At 35.5% G+C, this 20,273-nt stretch overlaps 1 protein-coding gene across 1 annotated transcript in view; it reads left to right on the forward strand.

Moving 5' to 3' along the window:
• Window positions 1–20,273, forward strand: part of WDR70 (WD repeat domain 70) — a 124,772-nt gene that overhangs the window by 59,555 nt on the left and 44,944 nt on the right. The window contains exon 10 of the mRNA XM_063179659.1: window positions 11,301–11,475. Coding sequence (XP_063035729.1) covers window positions 11,301–11,475 — 175 coding nt within the window. The remainder of the gene's footprint in view (window positions 1–11,300; window positions 11,476–20,273) is intronic.

Raw genomic sequence — 20,273 nt, forward strand, 5'->3', positions numbered from 1 at the left:
AAAAGTTTTGCTAATGCCCTAGGTAAAAAGAAAGGTAGAACTGGACATTTCTACTCACTTAAAGAATAGCTGAATAATTGAGGAAGCATCCATGAGTTCTAGCTGTGAAAAAACAAACAAAAAAATTATTAGAGAATTTTCCTGCTACTTGATTGATCTCTGTAGGAGTGCTCTCAGCGGCAAGTTAAAATTTGATTACTATGTATGTCTGTGAGTACTTCTTGCTGTTCATGCACGCAGTTAGAAAGTGGAGACAAGTCATGTCTTTACAACATTTAGGACAGTGGACATAATTTGGAGCTGGAGCTTCTGCAGATTTTCCAGTCTCTGTCAGTCTCAGATTTTTCTGTCTTCGAGTAGCTCCTAAAATTGGAGATGCTGGTGACATTTGTATGTCTTTGTTTTGATTTTGGACTTAGTTCTGTTCTTATTAGCTGTTGAGCAGATTTCTTGTGGTTCATAGAATTCTAGATATTAAGATGTATATGCTCCTGCCAGGAATATTTATGTGTTCTAAATGCATGGTAGAGTTCCCTTCTGAGTTGTCTGTAGTCACAGAATAATTTAGGTTGAAGAGGACATCTGGAGGTCATCTGTTTCAATTCCCTGCTTAGTGCGAAGCTCACTCAGATCAAGTTGCTCAGGTTGTGCAGTGAACTAAAAGGTGAATTTCTGAACAGTCAGAAATTTCAGGGCTTCAAGCAAACAGAAGACTAGAGGACTGCAAGTAACATGTTTAAACTCTAGATCTAGCTGATATTTTTATCAAATTAAGCTATGAAACAAGTCACTTCTCTGCTGGTTTTTTTAATTTGAAAGAAAAATCAGATTGTTAGAAGCATTTTCTTAGTGATATATGTTCTGCCTTTCTTATTTTTAATCCTACACATTTTAAACTCAGCAAAATCCCCACCATTTTCCTACATATGGAGAATATAATTGATAAGGGAGTCCCTTAGTGTTTGTCCTTGAGAGTCATAAAATTTAATATTATTTTATCTACTGATCTACTGCTTTAAACTTTTAACTTCACACAAAAGTAAGAGAAGGACACAGGGGCTTCCTCAGTAGTGTAAGTATTGTGATATGAGCGGATCATAATGATGATATATGAAAAAATGTCCCGTGCGGTTAATCAGACAGAACTGTGACTGTGTCATGACTCTCTGGAGTTCTGAGGCTAAGAATTGTCATTTATTTTCTTGAAAAGATGCTTTTTTTCCTTTCTGAATTCCTGTGAGAATGAGGGAAGTGTCTTAGACTTTGGTGGATATTCCAGAAAATCTAAATACAAGTACCTAAATTTGCATTTACCTTATGTGCTGCAGTTTATCCTGGTCTTTATAAGTAGGTCATAAGCTTTTACGTGATTACACTGTGCAATGTATGAAGATTGGTGCTTCATGCATAAAGACAAAATAAAACTCATTTTCTATAGCCCAATCTACATAGTTGATCTGTGCAGCCGAGTCAAACTTAGCGTCGTGTAGAGCAGATTCTGTAACTTCAGAAACCAAAATACATTTAAGGCTTACAGTTTTCTCCCTTAGTTACTTACCTTTGTTATATTGCAGTTCATTGCTAATGGACCCGCAGAAAAGTGTCTTGAGGGAGATCTAAGATGCCAGCAAAAAGCAGTTAAAACTAATGCATGTAGGGTCAGCTGAGGTGTTGTCTCAGAGAGCTTTTCAGTCCTTGACTGTTAAATTTCAGTTGATTTTTCACTGGTGTAATGAAGAGTTCAGCTGAGTGTTAGTTCCAATTTAAGTTATTTAATGGAGTGAAAAAAACTCGAGATCTAAGTGAGCCTAAGCTATTTTATAGCCATGACTAATCAGCCCTTTAGAAAGCATCCTGTTTTCCTAGTGATTAACCCCTCCTCCTTTTGCAGTATCATGCAAGACTGCTCTTGAGTCATTTCAATTCATGCAGGTGACAGTAACTTGAACTGTCAAGATTTTCTTTATCAGAAGTCTTCCCCTTTGGTCTTAATCAGATGTACCCCCTAGGGAGATTGATTACATCCCACTTTATCTTTCCTAAGTGGGCGATGAGATCTCAGTTCATTCAAGATGCCTGTTTGCCCCATTTGGAAAATGACATAAAATTGTATCTGCTTGTACTGTCACAACATTCAGAATTGAATTACATAATATCTGTAATTTATCTATTATTCTGTATAGAAATAATAATATTGATGTTAGATGTTGCTGGAATAGTAAATTAAGGACTTCTTATGCATAAAGTGCTACACAGTCTCAGGAAAATACTGGTGCTCAGGTTTTTTAAATAGCACAGCACGAACATAGACTTTGAATTGCTGTTAAGTCAAAAGCATACTCTTTAACTCTTACAATGCTTAGTATCCTTTATTAAAATCACTGAATCTGTTACTCATTGCAAGAAAATATCTTTAGGGGATAGTTCTCTAACCTAGTCAGTGCACTGTTTTCTGAAGACTTGCTTTTTGGTACCTTGCTGATTTAAACTGAAGAAATTATTGCCTTCTTAATGGTTGGTGCAAATACAAACACCTTTTTCTTCAGTCACATGTATATGTGAAGACATTATCAACAAGAAACAAAGCAAATTAGCTGTCAGTCCCAGTGAGAAGGTAATTCAAAACCAGGAAGACTTTTTTCTCTTAGTGCAGTTTAGCTGCCCAAATATTTATCACTATCGCAATCAAATACAGTCAGTATTTCAGGGAAATATGAAAGGAAAACTAGTTTAATATTTAAGGAAATACTAAGGGAGAAAGGATTATTATACTCAGGCATAATGATGTTCAGTTTTTGCCTGTATATTGGCCATTGGAAGGGAGGCAAACAGACTGAATCCAGGAGTTAAACTTAAGAAAAAATTATTTGAGAAGGAACCCATCACAACAATACAGACTGAAACTCCTAAAAGAATTATTTTTAATCACAGTATTTGCCATGCAGCCTTTGTTTTCAGTATGAATATGCCTTTGACTTCTCCTGGAGACCGTTTTCTTAGGCTGGAAGGATCTTTTTCTGTGTCACTCTTTTGGGATTTTAAACAGCCCTCTGGAGCATGTTTGTGTGTTGGTTTTTAGACTGGGTTTTTTTAATTTGGCGGTCTTTTTGGAGTTTTGTTTGTTTTTTAATACCTCAGTCATTTGCCTCCAATTCATCTTCTACAGAATTTGACTCTCTTTAAGTCCTCTCAAAATGTCCTCTAAATAACGTATTTTCCTTACCATGGATTTTATTCTTGTGCATAGGTTCTTGAAGCTGTTGGTTTGATTTGGTGAGATGGGGAAGGGATGTTTGTCCCATTTCCACCTCATCCCCTAACAATTACCTTGTCTTCAGAACATAATCAATGCTTTTAGATTTCTTCTATTTTTCTGTATTCTAAGAAGCCCCGAATATATAATGTATGTTGAATATTAATCTTCCTTGCTTAGAAGTGAGGATTCTTACTGGTTCACAGTCCTGCATACTCTGAAGTACTGCTTTCTGTCCAGCAGTCATCTTTGGTTTTCTTTTAGTTTTACACAAGTGGTCTACTTTTCACTTTTTATTATTCCTTCTGAGCCTTTCATTCTGCTTGTGTGTTCTTTCCCATAATAGCTGTTTTTGTGTTTTTGTCTGAGGTTATAAAGTTTCTTCCACAAAACCTTTTGTTATATTTATTTTCAGAGTATTTATTTTGATGTGAGGAAAGTTCTGTTGAACATTAGTAACTGCATCAGAACTTACTATTAACTGTTAATGGAATAGACATGTAGTATTGTTGTTCTTTTGTTTTTATTGAAAAGTTTCCATCATTTACTTTCCTTTTGATCTTGACCTTTCCCTATATATGATTTGTGTATTAATATATTATACTATCTTCCAAGGTAGCAATTACATTCAAAGCAAATTGTGGCTATCTTAGAAACTTTATAAAGAAAAAAAAAACCTTGTGAAACTTTTAAGTCCCAGATGAAACTTACTTTGAATTAAAGCATTCAGAATCTTTGAAGGCTGGTATAGCAAGGTATTTATCTGAATTTTACTTTGGGAATTCAGTGGGAAATTCACAGTGAAGGTGGAAGACATCACAGAGCACAATCTTGGAATTTTTTTAAGATCATTCTGAGATATTTCCGTTTGTGTGACTTGATGCTCTTTCTTAATCTTTGACTTAACAGCTGTTGGTGATAGTTGAGAAATGGCAACATTTAAAATGTAGAATTGGGTTTTTACTGTGTAGTATTTTGTCACTCCTTTCTGCCAATATGACATGCAAAATATGTCTGCTGTAATCTTTGAGGATGACTGAATTTTGGAATTGGTCATTTTGATGAACTGATCTGTAGATACTTTGAGGGAATCTTCAGGTTTTGAATGAACTACTTTAAAAAGAAATTGTGCAAAATTCCAAAGGATATATTTTCCATCACTTCGGAGAGGTATGTAGAAGGGAACAGATGAAATGGATAAGTAATCCATATGCAAATATGATACCACTTTATATACAGGGTCTGATGAGTAAAAACAAAGTCAAAGACTCGTGTTATGTTATTTGCTTAATTGTTTCTAGGAAATTTGTTTCTACTCTTGAAACTTTAATCTCAAGAGTGCCTTTTTGTATTGTTAGTCTGGCCCAGTGACGTAATCTGGGAAAAAGCAAAAATTACTCTGTCCCGAAAGCTTGTGGTCTTTGATTTCATTAAAAACAGACTCTTTATGCCATAAGTAAGAGGGTCTGTCAATAGGTATTCTACTGTGTCTTTACAGTGTAACCTCTAAAGCGTCACACAGATGTGTTTGTGGGTCACCCTTTGTGTCTGAATGACTGTGTTCTCAGTCAGAAGGGATTGTAGGTCATAACTCACTAGTATTTGCTGCTGCCGTTTTCCTCCCATGAACATGCTGCACAGCACTCCATTGCTTCTGATTTCTTAGCTGAGCTATCACTCCTCCAGTTCTTCTCTGTCTCCTTTTCTAATTTAATTTTCCTCAAATGTTGCATATATTGGCCACCAGCAGGATTTTTGTTTAATAATTCAGAACACCTTCTCTCCATGCTCTCTCAGACATGCTTATGTGTCATTTTAATTTTGAACTGGTTGCTTTTTGGTTCCTTCACACTGGAGAATGGGAGCAGTTCCCATTCATTGTTATTAGGTTTTAATTTACTCCACCCCAGTAATTAAGATTCAGCTGCTCTTGTGCATACAAATGATGTACTTTTTACTTTTGTACTTTGTGCGTACAAATGATGGTAATTTCTCCTGTCAAAAAAAGCTACCAGTTTAATTTGAAAATATAGAAAAATTGGTTTCATACTTGCTTAGCTCCTTTGCTGTGTATCGCATACATTTTGTTTTACTCTGTTAAATGTTTCTCTACTTTTTACATTTTGAGTTTATTTAAGTGACAGAAAAGTAGAGCTGTGATAAATTACTAAGTTGTCTACATATTTTTGGCAGTTCCTTCTGTAATTATGATTTTACATATGTTGGATGTGACTTTCCTTGTATTCTGGTTCAAATTATTTTAATTCTGTTCAAATGCTGGAAGTAGGTATCTTATTTACAAGTTTTTCTGCCAAACAAGAATGGAAAGTTTCTCTGGATTTCTCCATCCATTTATGTGTACAAATTTTTTCATTGTCTAGCAGGTGACTCACCCTTTCTTGGGTCCTATGTGCTCAACAGAAGAAGACTATAACTTAAAGAGGACAAAGAGAACACAATAATGAAAGTTTTCTTGCTGACATAATGCACTTCCATACGCATGAAGTACATCTTAACAGAACTTTGCAGCTATTTCTGAACCAACCTCTTTACATATTCTACTTTAGGCAATTTTCCACTGTATTAATAAGTTTCTTAATTCCATTCCCATGTACATATATTTGTTTTATGTGATAAAAGAGGTTTAAAGAAACCCTTATTGTAAGATCAGTTGCTTTTTTGTTTATAAAGAGTCCTAATTTAACAGTTTAAAAATGCATTTTCTACCACTGATGACTTGGTCATCTTGTACATGTACGGTGGCATGATCAATTCCACTGCCACCATATTTGTATGATGATTTTGAAGTATCTTAAGTTTTGTCACCTTGTATTACAGAGGTAGGCACTATAATACATTGCAAAGGTGAACACTATAATTAAGTTATTAGATGTACAACATTAAGCCTGTTCTGTACTTTTGACAATACATTTTAACAATAACGTACTCTTTGCTTCTTTTGTATTTCAAGTGATAAGAGTAGAGACTTCATTATTCAGAGACGACTTAACATATTAAATGCCAATAACATTCAACATTGTGCAATAGAGTTTTCCAGTCCAGTAGAAACAGAGGAGATGGGACAGACAAAAAAGCTTACTGGAATTTGGCAGGTCTGGCTTTTGAAGTTAACATTTGTTCATTTCTTGAATTTCAACAGATTGTATTAGGGCAGTGTCTAGCTGACTCATGACAGAGAAATTTTCTGTGCTTGCAGTCTGGGAAATGCAGCTACATAGCTATAATAATTTGCGTAATGCAGCAGCATTGCCAATAATTAATTTTATTAGAAATTTTAATTTAGTAATAACATCACAAGAACTTGAGAAAAAAGGGGAAAAAGAGAGAAAAAATATTTTTGGGAGGAAAATCCAAAACCTCACCTTGAACCTCAGTAATTAAATTAGTTGTTTACTGTGTGTTCTTTAACTTCTCAGTGGTCATGAAAATACCCACATTACCTTTCCAAAAGAACATTCCCCTCCTTTTCTAAGTTGCTTTGAATTGCTCTTGGCAAATAGAAGAACTTTACAAAATCACTTTTGCAAAATCTGTTTTGCAGATGTGGAATCCATAATTTAAGAAGTTAAATTTAAACATGTGTATGTGAAGCCTTCTTCATGGATATTTAAATTGAAAAGGAATTTATGAAAGAAATCATAAATGTTGATGGGATGAATATATTAAAACTTGATGTAATGAGGAAACAACAGTATATGTTAGAAGTATAGTGTTTTTTAAAAATCCCTCTGTCTAGTTTTTACTAAAGAAGAAATTTTCATTAGTTTGTTTTCAGGTGGAAAAAAGACTCATTCAGGAAATGCTTTTCTTTTGTTTTCACTGGAGTTCAAAAATATCATAGTTATGCCTATCAATAGATAAATATTAATGTTATACTTCTGCTAAGTGGTGCAACATAGAGCACAAAACAGTGTTATTGCTTCATCTCCCACTTTTTTACTCCTGAGGAGATACTCTTAGGAAGAAGGGTTTTTTAACAAGATGAGTACTCTGGAAATTATCTGATTAATGCAGGGGTAAAAGTTTTTTACTCATTTTAACACAAACAACAGACTGAGCTCAGAGGACTTAAGAAGTGAAAATAGAACTTCTGTAATGCAATCTCATTTATTTATTTTTTCATTTTGTCTGAGGAAGAGGAAATCATTAAATGGTACAAAATATTCCAGAAAAAAAACCCCGGAGTCATAATTACATAACATACCCTGAGTTGACTGTTATGTGGTATGATGATTGAGGGTCAGAAGGGAAGAGAATATATGGAACCTGTCCATATATTTTTGTCACAATTGCCAATTTAAAGACAATATTACCTGAAGGTAAATTATTTGGGTTTCTATGCTTCTTTTCCTTTTTATCTCCCTTCCTTCTGGCTAGAATGGGAGGAGTTAGATGTTTGTCACAGTACCACAGAACAGGCTGGGTTGGAACAAATGTTAAAGGTCATCTAATTCCACAGTCCTCCCTCTTCCAGCCAGGGTCAGGGATGCCACCCACTAGACCAGATTGCTCAGATCCTTGTCCAGCCAGGTCTTGAAGATTTCTGGGGATGTGACATCTGCAACTTCTCTGAGCAATCTGTGCCAGAGCCTCACATTGTCGCAGTAAAGGATTTGTTCCTAAAATTGATCCTAAATCTCTCCTCCTTTAGTTTAAACTGTTCCCCCTTTTGCTATCACAATCTACTTGTGTAAAAATCACTTTCTGTCTCTTTTACAAGCCCCGTTTTAGTACTTGCAGTTGCTTTTGGTCTCCCAAGAGCCTTTTTTTTCCTGTCTGAGCAAACCCAATTCTCATCCTATCCTCATAAGAGTTGTGCTCCAGCCTCCTGATGCTCTTTGTTGCCTCCTCTGGATTTGCTTCAACAGGTCCCTCTCCTTTTTATGCTGCATGCAGTGCTCCAGGTGGGTCTCACCAGAGTAGAGCAGAGGGGCAGAATCCCCTCTTTCCCCTGCTGCCCATGGGGCTCTGGGTGCAGCCCAGGACATTTTTGACTCTCTGGGCTGTGAGTGCCATGGCTGGGCATATACAGCCAAAGAATCAATTAGGTTGAAAAAGGCTTTGGGATTCATTCCAGCCTGTGACCCACCATGGTCAACCAGACCACGACACTCAGTGCCATGTGCAGTCTTCCCTTTAACTTAGTGCTATGTGCAGTTTTTCCTCAAACACTTCCAAGGATGTGACTCTACCACCTCCATGGGCAGCCCATTCCAGTGTCTAATGACTCTTCCTGTAAAGAAATTCTTCCCAATGTTCAGCCTAAACCTGCTTTCTTTCCAGTGAAAGTATGTCCCCAAGGTCCTTCAGTGATCCCTGCTTCTAGTTTCTCATTGGTCTGAAGGAAAATATAAAACACATACATAGTTTACAGATGACTCCTGGTGTTTTAGTTGGTGGTGATTCAGTCAGAAACCATGCTAAGCTGAAATTTTGCTCATAGTATTATAAGATATGTTTGCAATTTAATGTCCATTTTAAAATAGGAAATATTTCCATAATGAAGAAAAAGACTTAAAAGATCTTATATGAAAAAAGATCTTTTAACTTTTTTATTAAAGAACTCAGTCTTTGCTCAAGAATTAAGGCTCTCTGGGAGTGACTGACAAATTTGTAACTGTGGTTACAAATAATGTATAGGTGGTTTCTTACAAGATATTTGCTTTAGTATACATTTTTTTTCATTAAATCCAGTAGCAGCAAGGCAATGGCAAAAACATGCTCAGTGTGGGGACATTAAGAAAACATTGAGGGAATATTAAATATATACTGTAGGCTATGTGGGCATTTTTGACATAGCATGTAACTCATATGTGTGGGAATATGGCCAACTGTCTGCAGTGGGAGCAGCAATTCAGAGAACTTGGATTTTTCAACTGACCTGCTGATATTACAGCTGATTTAGGGCTCATACTTCTTTTAATGTTTTATAAGGAATGAGAGTATACAAGTGCTTCTTCTTCCTTTACAGTGGAAATGTAAAATCATAAAAAGGTTTGAATATGTTCTTAGTGTAGCCAGGTTTTGACAGGACATTGAGCCCTAAAAACAGGAAACTGCAGGGTTTAAAAAAGTCATTCCATGCCAGCAGAAATAAAGAATTAGGATGGTAAAGGATTCTCAAGAGATTGTTTCTGGAACTATATCTGAGATGCTGTGAGGCATTTGGAATGAAAGGGCTCTGAAGTTCCCTGCACATAACTGTGTCACCCCTTCTCAGGTTCACCACCTGCGAAGGGGTGTGCCAAGGCAGACCTTGGGAACTTGCACTGTAAGAGAGGACAGAGCTGTTCAGTAGGAGATGGTCATCCCTGAAGGAAGAAGAGAAGCTGAAGGTGCAGAACATTCAAATGAGATTTTGGAGGGATTGAGTATTATGAAGGAAGGGGAATGAAAAAAGACTCAAGTTTTGAGCAAGTAGCACAGTGGGAGAAAGTGTGAATGAAAGGCAGGAGGCTGAGATGGCTATTGACCACACAAGATGATGAAAAAGGAATGTCAGAATCATATAATGATTGAGGATGAAAGCAACATCTGAAGATCTTCTAATAAACCTAATCATAATTGCAATATAGTGTGTAATTTAAAATAAAAATAATAGTTAAAACCATCAAACCACAAACCTGCCAAAATCTCAAATCCAAACTAATTGTCAGAACACTTGAATGTCTCGTGCTAGAGCTCCAAATACAGCAGTGAAGCCTTACACATAAGAGATTTGAAGACTTTTAAAAATGAAACTAACCTTGACTTTCTTATGGAAAACTGAAGATTAATTCTACTTATTCAATCTAACTTACAGTTACTGATTCCTCATTACTGTCGTTAAACATGCAGTTGATTCTAACATCTCTGAGGTATTTCTAGCTCATTTTCATGTCCATTTTATTCTAGGATTATTTATATGTCAGCTCTGTGGCCTGTCTGGTCCTGTAGCTCTGATGGAAGTTCCTAATGTTGTTCTGTGGTATCTTGTCTCATTCTGGAGAAATGGCAGCCTCTGTTAAAGTTGTATTTGCTTTGCTAGAGACCAGTGAATTATGTGCTGTTGGATCATAGGCAATGTTTGTATAGTCTAAACAAATGAGGTTGTCTTGAGAACTTTGAGACTTTTTCTTTCTAAATGAATGATCTTCCTTTCTTTGCCAAATTCTGAAACTCTTCTCTGCATTAGATGCCAGAAGAGGTTTGAATTTTTATATGGAAAGACCTCAACCTATTAAATGGACAGAAAACATTTGTATCTAAGACAGTGTAAAGGGTCCACCTGTATCTAGTGTTTTAGTTCTCTCTCATTTGGATGTTTTTCTGTATCTAAGGAACAGTGAAGATCCAGGCAGATACTCTTTTTCCATTAAAAAGAGAAAGGATGTATTTGTTTTGCTAATAATGTGGGAAAATCTCAACCTGAAAAAAACAATAAATTAGTCTTTCTAAAATATTTGAAGAACATTTTTGTTACAGAACTCTTAACACCTTCAGGATTAGTGGAGGAGAACTACAATAATATTACAATTAATGTTTAAAATGCCTTTTAGAAGTATAGTGTGAAGAATAACCAACCAGTTAAAAGCAGAATATTCAGTTGTTGTTATGTCTGAATAGTTAAGAAATCTGTTTAAGTTATGAATTTGTATAAGCATTCATGCCTATTTCCTGAAGTATTAATTCTTTGTAGAGGACTGAATACTTCCTCCTCTTGGCTTCCAGTGACAGTGGAGATGATGTAGTACCTGTGTATTAACTTTTTGTTATCTTACAAATTCCAAATCATCGATGTACTTACTTACATGAGAGTTTTGGGGAAAAGTGTTTTGGTTTTGGATTTTTGTGCTTAGTGAACATGATGTTTTTTATCTGAAAAGTTGTCCTCATGGCTTAAATGCTATTTTGCCATTACAGCTTAAATTGAGCAATATTATATGCCATCTGTGCTGAAAAAGGTGTTTGGTTTTATCACAAGAAGAATTATTCTATATATATTAACATTATCTAAAACAGCTGTTTATTTAAACTATTTTTTCAGAACTGTGAGGACTTGGGATGTTAACAATGAAAAAAAGCACAAAAGTGTATTTAAGCCACGATCAGTTCAAGGTAAACGGGTGATTCCTACAACTTGCACATACAGCAGAGATGGGAAGCTTATTGCAGCTGGCTGTCAAGATGGCTCTATCCAGATCTGGGACAGGAATATGAGTGTAAGTCCAGTATTTGATAACAATATATGCCTCTGTTATTTTGAGTGTGAATGTTGAAGCAGATAAAATCAATTTTGATACTTCCATATTTTTATTTATCTCCTCTCCCTCTCCCTCTCCCTCTCCCTCTCCTCTCCCCTCCCCTCCCCTTCTCTCCTCTCCTGAAAACCCAATAATTTTTAGGCGTGACTTAATATTTCTTCTGCTTTTCCACAACTGATCATTAAGTGTGCTGCTACTAAGTTCAAAGTTTGGGAAAATTCTTGTCAATCTGTGTTTAAAAAAAAAAAGGAAAAAAGACCACATATCTGTATCTAGATTATTATTCATTTAAGATGGAATGCTTGTGAGAAAAGCTGTAATTTTTTGTTGTTATATAATTTATTTGATTTATTGAATATATTGAGGAGTAACTCTAAAACTTGATACTGAAAGCAGTCCTTAATCCATATAATAGGTAGAGAAAAATAGCATCCAAGTAGGTGAGGATATGGCCAATGCTGTACATTAAATGGCAAACGTTATTATATTGTCTAATGTGTAAAAATTAACACTGAGGCAAATTGGAACCATTTATGTAAATGCATTGTGGTCAGAAAGAGTTAGAATGAAAACTATTTCAAACTTAACAAAATTAGGAAATATTTCTGTTCATTTTGAACTAAACAATCCATTTCCAGTAGTTATGACTTGAACTGACAAGTATAATTCTTGCTACTACTTTATAATTTGAAGCTTAGAGCATTCAGTGCTCACTGTTGGTTTGTGTAGTATAGCTTGCAAACCAATCCAGTTCCAAGAGTTTAATTATGCAATGTCAAGTGCAAATTCACCAGGCTAAGCCTTACTGCTTTGAAAAATAATCATCCTAGTAAATCATCCATATCTTCTCTTTATGCCCATCTTATGCAAGAAGATTCAGTGGGATAAGTACCAATGGCATGCATTGGAGGAGAAAATGGAAATAGAGTCAAAATTTTTTTAAAGCCAAAATGAGAATACAGAGTAAATGAGGCAAGAAGAGCAGGATTGTGAAACTGATGTCATAAATCTCTGTACAACTCCAGTAGGATGGCTTTGTGGAAGTAAAACTGAACTAGTCCAGGTTACAGTCTGTTCAACTTCATATTTCAAAATGTTTGATTTTGAAAAGGAAAACAGACAATCTGAGCAGCTTTTTACAAAGATTTTAAAAGATCTGATTGCTGGAGGCAGGAGGAAATGTATAGATTTAAAAGGAGAAGAAAGCCTGTGGATAATACTTAAAGTACAGCCTGTATTTTGGGATTGTAATCTATTTTTATTTCTGTTTTTATTTCCACTATAAACCTAGTAAAACTTCCTAATGGCATGAAGCTTGAGAATTCATCCTAAGTGTAAACTTGTTCTAACAGAATAATAAATTTTTCAGAGACTGGCTTTCATCACCTGTGTATGTTGTTTATTTTAACATATACAGTATTGAAATATTAAGCTTTCTGGTGTAGTTTTAACAATAGTACTCTTGGTAGTCTGCTTTTTCATGTGCTTTTCCTTTTGAACTTTCCTGTGTCTGTAAGATGACATATTGCAATGCTGATTGAGTGCAGTTTAAGGTGATTATGAGTAATTTAAAGATATATCCTGTGCATCTTGTGCAATTTCCAATGGGTGACCCCTGTATAACAAGGCAAGACTAAAGTGATTTTCTAGTGGAAGTTAAGTTCATGGTGTTCCTGGGTTTGTATTTTTAACATGTAAAGAATTTTTGTCTTTGCTTTGTTGGTTTCTTTAAGAAGTATGCAAGATTTTCGGGTAAAGGAACAGGTAAATTGGATTTTTACTGGTATTCTCACCTAAGACTACTGGTGTCCTCTGGAGATCCCTATGTATAGCTAGAATCAAGTGTTTCAAAAGGCATCTTGCTTAAACAATTAGAAAAAGCCTTCATCTTATGTTTGGGGTTGGGGAAAGGTTAAGAAAAAAGTTTTCAAATGGACCATGTGTTCAACACAACAGTTAGAAAGAAGAGGATGAGACTGACTCCTGCAGTGGAATGGTGAAAGCACTCACTGTCCTGACAGGATACAGGGATACTTGCAAAGGCAAACAAAAAAATTCTAATTTATACAATTCTTCTGCAGTTCTTAGGGTACAAATTGTGTGTGACACAAGAAAATGGGTAAATTTTCCTGTGGAGAATCGAGGCATGAGGGTTAAACTTCTTGAAGAAATGTATATTAGCAATATTTAGCAATATTAACTTCGGATTTTTGAACAGAAAGCTGTAATTCCCATCCAGCAGATGTCATTTGGTTCTGTTAAAACAAGTGTAGAACCATATTATATACAGATTTTGCTGCTACTGTACGCCTGGCTTTCAAGTCAAAATTAAGAGAGTCTTTGTGTTTATCTTGACAAGGCTCTATTGAATCATTAGCAAAATTCACTAATGTTTGAAAGCAGAAAATAATTGCCTTATTTTCTTATTCTTGATCAGTTTGGGATGATTTTGGCATCACTATTTATGCTGTATTTATGCTGTGCGCTTGGTCCATATGCAGCTGGAAGGAGAGATTCAGCAAGGTGTTTAAAATTGACTCTTGCTTATTTGACCATAGTGTCATGAAGAGTTGGCCCAATAAAGGCCTGTTGTGACTGTCTGAATTTGATTTTGCCTTTGTGCAAGAATGTAAATGATATTTCAGCCCTGATCTTGAGTGCCTGAACCACTGCTCCTGTGTATGACAGTAACAGGACAAATGAAATCCATGAGGATTATCCATCCACATATTACGGCTCACACTAGATACACACCCATAGTGCCTGTTGTCCTGGTCATCTGTGAAGATTTTTGGATGCATTTATTTTTGACTTGAGTACAAACTACTGTCAAACATAGACCTACTAGAGGGGAAGGTTTCTTTTGCTTCAGTGAGGTCCCTGCTTTTCCACAGAAAAAGGCTTATCAGGGCAGCACAGAATCAGAGGATGGGTCAGGTTGGAAAGACCACTGTGGGTCATATGGTCCAACCCCTCTGCGTGTCCCAGCAGGACCATCCCAGAGCCCATGGCACAGGATTGTGTCCAGATCATTTTTGGATATCTCCAGTGGGGGACACTCCACAACCTCTCTGAGCAACCTGTTCCAGTGCTTGGGCACTGCACAGTAAAGAAGTTCTTCCTCATTTTCAGGTGGAACTTCCTGGGCATCAGTTCCTGCCCATTGCCTCTTGTCCTATAAAGTATGAAGCAGCAGTTCCAAGGGCAGAAACAGGTATCCCAGTAGGAAAGAGGGTCTGATGATGCCCTTTCCAAGAGCAAAAGGGGCACTCATTAGAAGCACGCACAATTGGGCAGTGTTGGTGGGAAGCCGTACTGTACCACTTTGCAAGACAGAAGCTACCCCCCAAATCTCCTTTGCTACTGTAATCATAGTTTCTGACTGCTGGTATAGGGTTTTTTCATTCCCTGCTTCACACCACAGACACATCACCTGTGTTCTACACTGTTCCACAGTGTAGAACTTAGGGAATGGTGTGTTTAAATAATTTTTGATTTTTAATTTAGAGAAAGACAAGATCTCTATGTCATATTTTATCCATCCTTCTGTGAATTCGAAGTAGCTGTTTGTTGTAAGTTAGCTTCATCAGTTACTTGTTTTTTTCAAAGCCACTTTTGAACCATCTCAGTATCTGCTTTTTTTTTTCCTTAAATTTAAATCATGTTGCTGTGACTAGGGAGGGATTTTGGTGTGTGATCAACTCACTTCTGACTAGTAATGAACACCATGAATGTTTCATTCAGTTTTTTACTTCCACTCTTATTTTGGTATGATTCCAAATCTCCCAGCTGTATGCAGTGAGAGTAAAAACACTTTTGGAACTTCTGGAGGAAGATTTTTTTCTTCCTTCATACTGACATTGGTAACTTGCTAATGCTGAAGTTAACCAAATGCATTCGAGCTCTGCCTTGCCTTTTTCCAAACTTCCTCAGCAGGATCATGATCCATTATAATCACCTGCCTCAGAGGATTTTTTTGTTTTGTCATAAATCTGTGTTATTTTCTCACGTATGTTATTTTGTCAGTACATGTTTTTTCTTTAAGGTTCACGTACATGTGCATTTACAGTGCGCATTAGCAGAGCAATCTGTCAGCCTATTTGAAATATTATGAACACTGTCAACTTGGCTTAAAATAACAGCTTCAAAGGACGTAAAAAATAACTTCCTTCAAACTTTGAATGAATAGTGGAAACAGCAGTGTGAAATAGTCAATTATAATACAACATATTAGAACACTCTCAATTCAAATGTTCTGAGATGTGGAGAAAAGTGTCTGGCACTGGAGAGTTGAAGAGCATTAGTGGTCAAAAGAAGACAGGGCCTCAAAAATTATTGGTTCACAGGGCAGCACAGTAAAAGCACTAGGTTTACCTGCAGTTCAACTGAGTTCAAATTCTTCATCTTGCCTGCACTTGCCCATTCAGAGCTTTTTGCAATCCTGTAGTAGTACATATTCCTGAACAAAGTGATCCACAGAATTAGTCTTTAGTGTCAAAATGCAGAGTATCTTGCCATCACTAAACCTTTCTGTGCGTGACATTTCTGTCCAGGAATGTGAGTATCTCATTCATAGAGATAGGGAAAGAATGAAGTCATTTTTGAGGTATATTATGAGTTAAAATTGAAATCTCTTCAATGAACAGAAAATCTCCCCTCATCTTCCACAATAAGCAGGATTGCCTTGAGATGTTTTTCATTAGTTACAAATAGACTTTTTTGGGGGAAAAAGAACTAGACTTAATTAGCCTTTCATAATCTTTCAAACCACCTGATGAGGCTACCTGTTATGTGAATTTTTTCCTCCAGCTTTTCCTGGGTGTGTTCAGCACAGGACTGCATAAACAACTTCTCTGTGTATGACAGGCTGAATCATGTTTCACACATCACCTATTTTATGGTAAAACATTGCAGCTGTGATACAAAGATATTAATAAGGATGTTGGGGAGATAGAGTTTGTAAGAGAAGTGGTCATGTATTTTAAGTACCTTTGAGAAAACAGCTTGTGCTCTCAAAATCTTGCCTTCTTTTTTCCATAGCTATGTTAAATTTGGTTATAAACTTTGAGTAGTTTTTATAAATTTTTACCTATCTACTGGCTGCACTATAAGTAGTAAAGAATTAGTTTGGACAAATACCTGTGTAATATGTTTGTCTTTTACATCTGTAATAGGTTTATTTTTTATATATAGTGCAAATCTGAACAGGAAAGATACAATGTTTTGTGATTTTCAGCATAATTTTCATTAAGCAAATTGATTCAGTGCTCATGAAAATACTTTTATAGTGAGCGATTAACCTATATTTTTTTACTTTCTTGTTTCATAAAAGACTTAGCTGTAGGTTTAACTCTGTTCTTCAGCTGAAAAGTGAGTATTTGATACAGTACAGCTGAATTACTGCTTTGCTAGTCCTTTCTTTTCTCCTTGTTTTAAAACCTTACTCTGATTTTAAATTGCAAGAATAATTTATGTATTTTGATGAGTTTAAATTACTTAGCTGAAGCTCAAAGTGCACTTGCAGAACTTAAAATTCTCAATAACATTGAAATTCAACACTGTAATAACATACTGCCCGGATAAATATTCCTGAATGTGGTGTTATCAAGTGGTGGTCCCAATAACTTGTTTTCAACACGCCCTTAAGCCACCCTATCCTCAAAATATAAGGGGAAGTAAAGCGGAATGTCACATTATGCCCTGAAATTAAACAGCTCTAAGCTCTGTACATTTTAATTACAAATAGTCATGTTAAAAGTATTTTCCAAATAATTGCATGATTTATAGATGTAAGATAAATACATTTCTATATTTAGTGATGGTTTGCTTTGAAAGGGTTTCTGTGAGCTTTAGTTTTGTGGTGTGCTGTTGGAAGTTTTAAGATAGAGTTTTCAGAGACTAAAAGTTTCGCAAGTGCTGAAGCCATTTTGAAAAAAATACTGTACTACTAAGGACACAGATTTAGATAATGAAAAATTTTTATGTGAAAAAGTTGGTTTTTTTGTTTTGTTTTGTTTTGTTTTGTTTTTGGAATGGAATCTAAGTCCAAATCTTATTTGGAATTTTTTTTTGCAAACTTTATTTTGCTGTTAATGACAGATTTTACAGCTGATGCTGCCAAGACAGAGTAATCAAAACTATTAGTAAGATCTGAGACTTGCTGTAAATACTTTCCCATTAATTGGAAGGTCCTTTGAGGGGATTTATACCCATGTGTTAGGAAGAGGTTGTTGAATCTTTGCACATTTACAGGATTCATTTTGTATATGTTGGCATGCAAAAGACATGGCTTTCAGTAATTGATTCCTGAAATGTCTGTCTGTCCACTAGAAAGCTGTACTTTTCATATGCCTTTTTAGATACAGTTTCTACCTGTTCGTTGTGTATCTTTGGCATCCTGTCCATTACAGCTTTAGAGAGTTACGCTTTTTTCACACCAGCTAGGTTTTATTCCTCTTTTTTCACCATGGAATATTCACTTGTCTATTTGGATGATTTTTTTATGAATAGAATTCAATGTTTATATTGATATCTCCACAGCATTAAAAATATTCCAGTGAAATGTCAATATTTAATAGAAACAGTTTACAATGACTGTTCTTAAATTTGCTGAATATCACTACTACAGCTAAACAGCAGGGAAATCTTCCAGTTTCCCCCAAGTATGTAACATGCCTCATGCTTTGAAGAGGGCAGTCTGGCTACATCTGGAAATTTCTTGTGTAAATACAAGATGAAGGATATCCAAATATACTATATTCCCCTTTCAAACTTAAGGTAAGTTTTCCATATCCATAATATTCCAGCCTTTCATTCCATATGTATATGTGCCAGATCTCTGTTCCAGAAACTGGAAATCACACACAGGCTTGCCAGCAGCAAATATTAACAGATTCATATATTACTCCTTTTTGTATACGTCTGGGTTAGCCTGTACATCACTATCTGTACCCTGAAGCCAGCCATAGTAAAGAATCTGACAATCATATGCTGAGATAAAATGTGCCCTGCTGTATTTCTAAGTGCATTTCTCTCTTATGTAATAAACAGTTTATAGTTAAGAACTATCTAAATGTTTGCACTATCTAATATAGTGATGAAAGGCAATTCTAAATCTCAAAGTCTGTCACGCCCCAAGGAAAATAGGTTAAAGGATTTCACTTTGGATTCATGTATGGTTAAGGAAAAAGGCTTATCCCACAAGGATTTTATATCTCTCTTTGGCTTATTATTTGGAAAACTAAAAGTAGAATTACAGAAATAATTTCAAAATTACAATTTTAGAAGAGTAGGCATTACAGCAACATGATTGACTTTATTACTTTGTTGTAGTGCTATTAATATTTATATAACATGAATAATGTTACAGAAATATAAAGATGAAATAATAAAAAATAATGGAAAAAGTAAAAGAGCCTTCTTGATCTTGCTTTGTTACTTAAGTGAAATTTTTCCTATTTTTGCAGAGGCAAAAAGTGGAAAATACAAATACTACACTCTGATCTAAAAAGAAATGATCTCCAGAGTGGTTTGGCTTATCAGAGAAATGGCTTTTAGATGCTGCAGTATATGCATTGCTCAAGCAAGCTGAACACTTCAGTGGTCTAGAGTCTGATAGGATTTGTAAATTATGAAAAGACTGTTGTGCTTGATGTGTATATTAGGAAGCTAGTTTTGCCTCCAAATGTGTCTCACTGTGCTTTGTAGTAGGTCACTATTTCTTGAAAGGAGATGAACAGGAGGATTATGCTGTGAATTTCCTGAAAGCAATGAAAACTGCAGGTTTTTTTGGTGCAGCTCTTGATCATTAAATTAATTTTATTAGAGAAGCCAAAGACCACATTTTAAAATAGTCCACATTTTAAAAGTCCACATTTTAAAATACTCAGCAAAAGGAAAGCTATTACAGTTTGAACAAGTGAATTAAAACCAAAAAAGGTGGGAAATAGCTTCTGAGCCATGGAACATACAGGTTTGCAGGAGATAAGTTGAGGCATAGCTTTTGTATGTAACATTACATTACATACATTTAACTCAGGAGGTTTGAAAAAGAACAACCTTTTCTCTACAGAAAGAGCAGTTGATTCATGATTACATCCATTAAAAGGTGCAGTTCTGTGGGGATACAGTTTAAGTAATTGGCCATAATACACTAGAGACTGCACTCAATTCCTAAAGAATGTAAGTCTTGGTAAATTTAACTGAAAATATTTGAATGGCATTTCTGGAGAATTCATAATAAGATTGTAAGTCTAACAAGGTATTTTTTTGTTCATGATTATCAATGAGAATATAAATTGCACAGCTAAAACATATCTTGGCTGCAAGTACAGAACTAAACCAATCATAAGTATTTGTAATAATACCATACTTTTTGTAAGACAGCTTCAATGAACAGATTTCTTGCAGCTCTAGGTATATATCTCATAATTAAAACCTGATTGAATATATGTGAGGCTTCTTTCATAAGTAAGCAAAACTTCTCCCAGGGCAAAATATTTTAAAATAAAGGGGTTTTTTTCATGATTTTACTATTCCTAAAGTTTGTTTTCAACAGATGTTAGTGCTAAACAATTAGCAGAGAGGGTGGTGAAATAGGTGGAGCATTGTCCAGCTGTTTTTTATTTAATGTATGACTGCAGTGATACTATACAGACTGAAATCAGATACATCCATGAAACAGCTGCTTTCCTTAAACTGAGTTCTAAATTTCTCATGAGATAGAGAACTCGACTTGGAGTTGGATATGACTACCT

Source organism: Melospiza melodia, chromosome Z (genome assembly GCF_035770615.1).
Source record: "Melospiza melodia melodia isolate bMelMel2 chromosome Z, bMelMel2.pri, whole genome shotgun sequence".
Lineage (NCBI taxonomy): Eukaryota > Metazoa > Chordata > Aves > Passeriformes > Passerellidae > Melospiza > Melospiza melodia.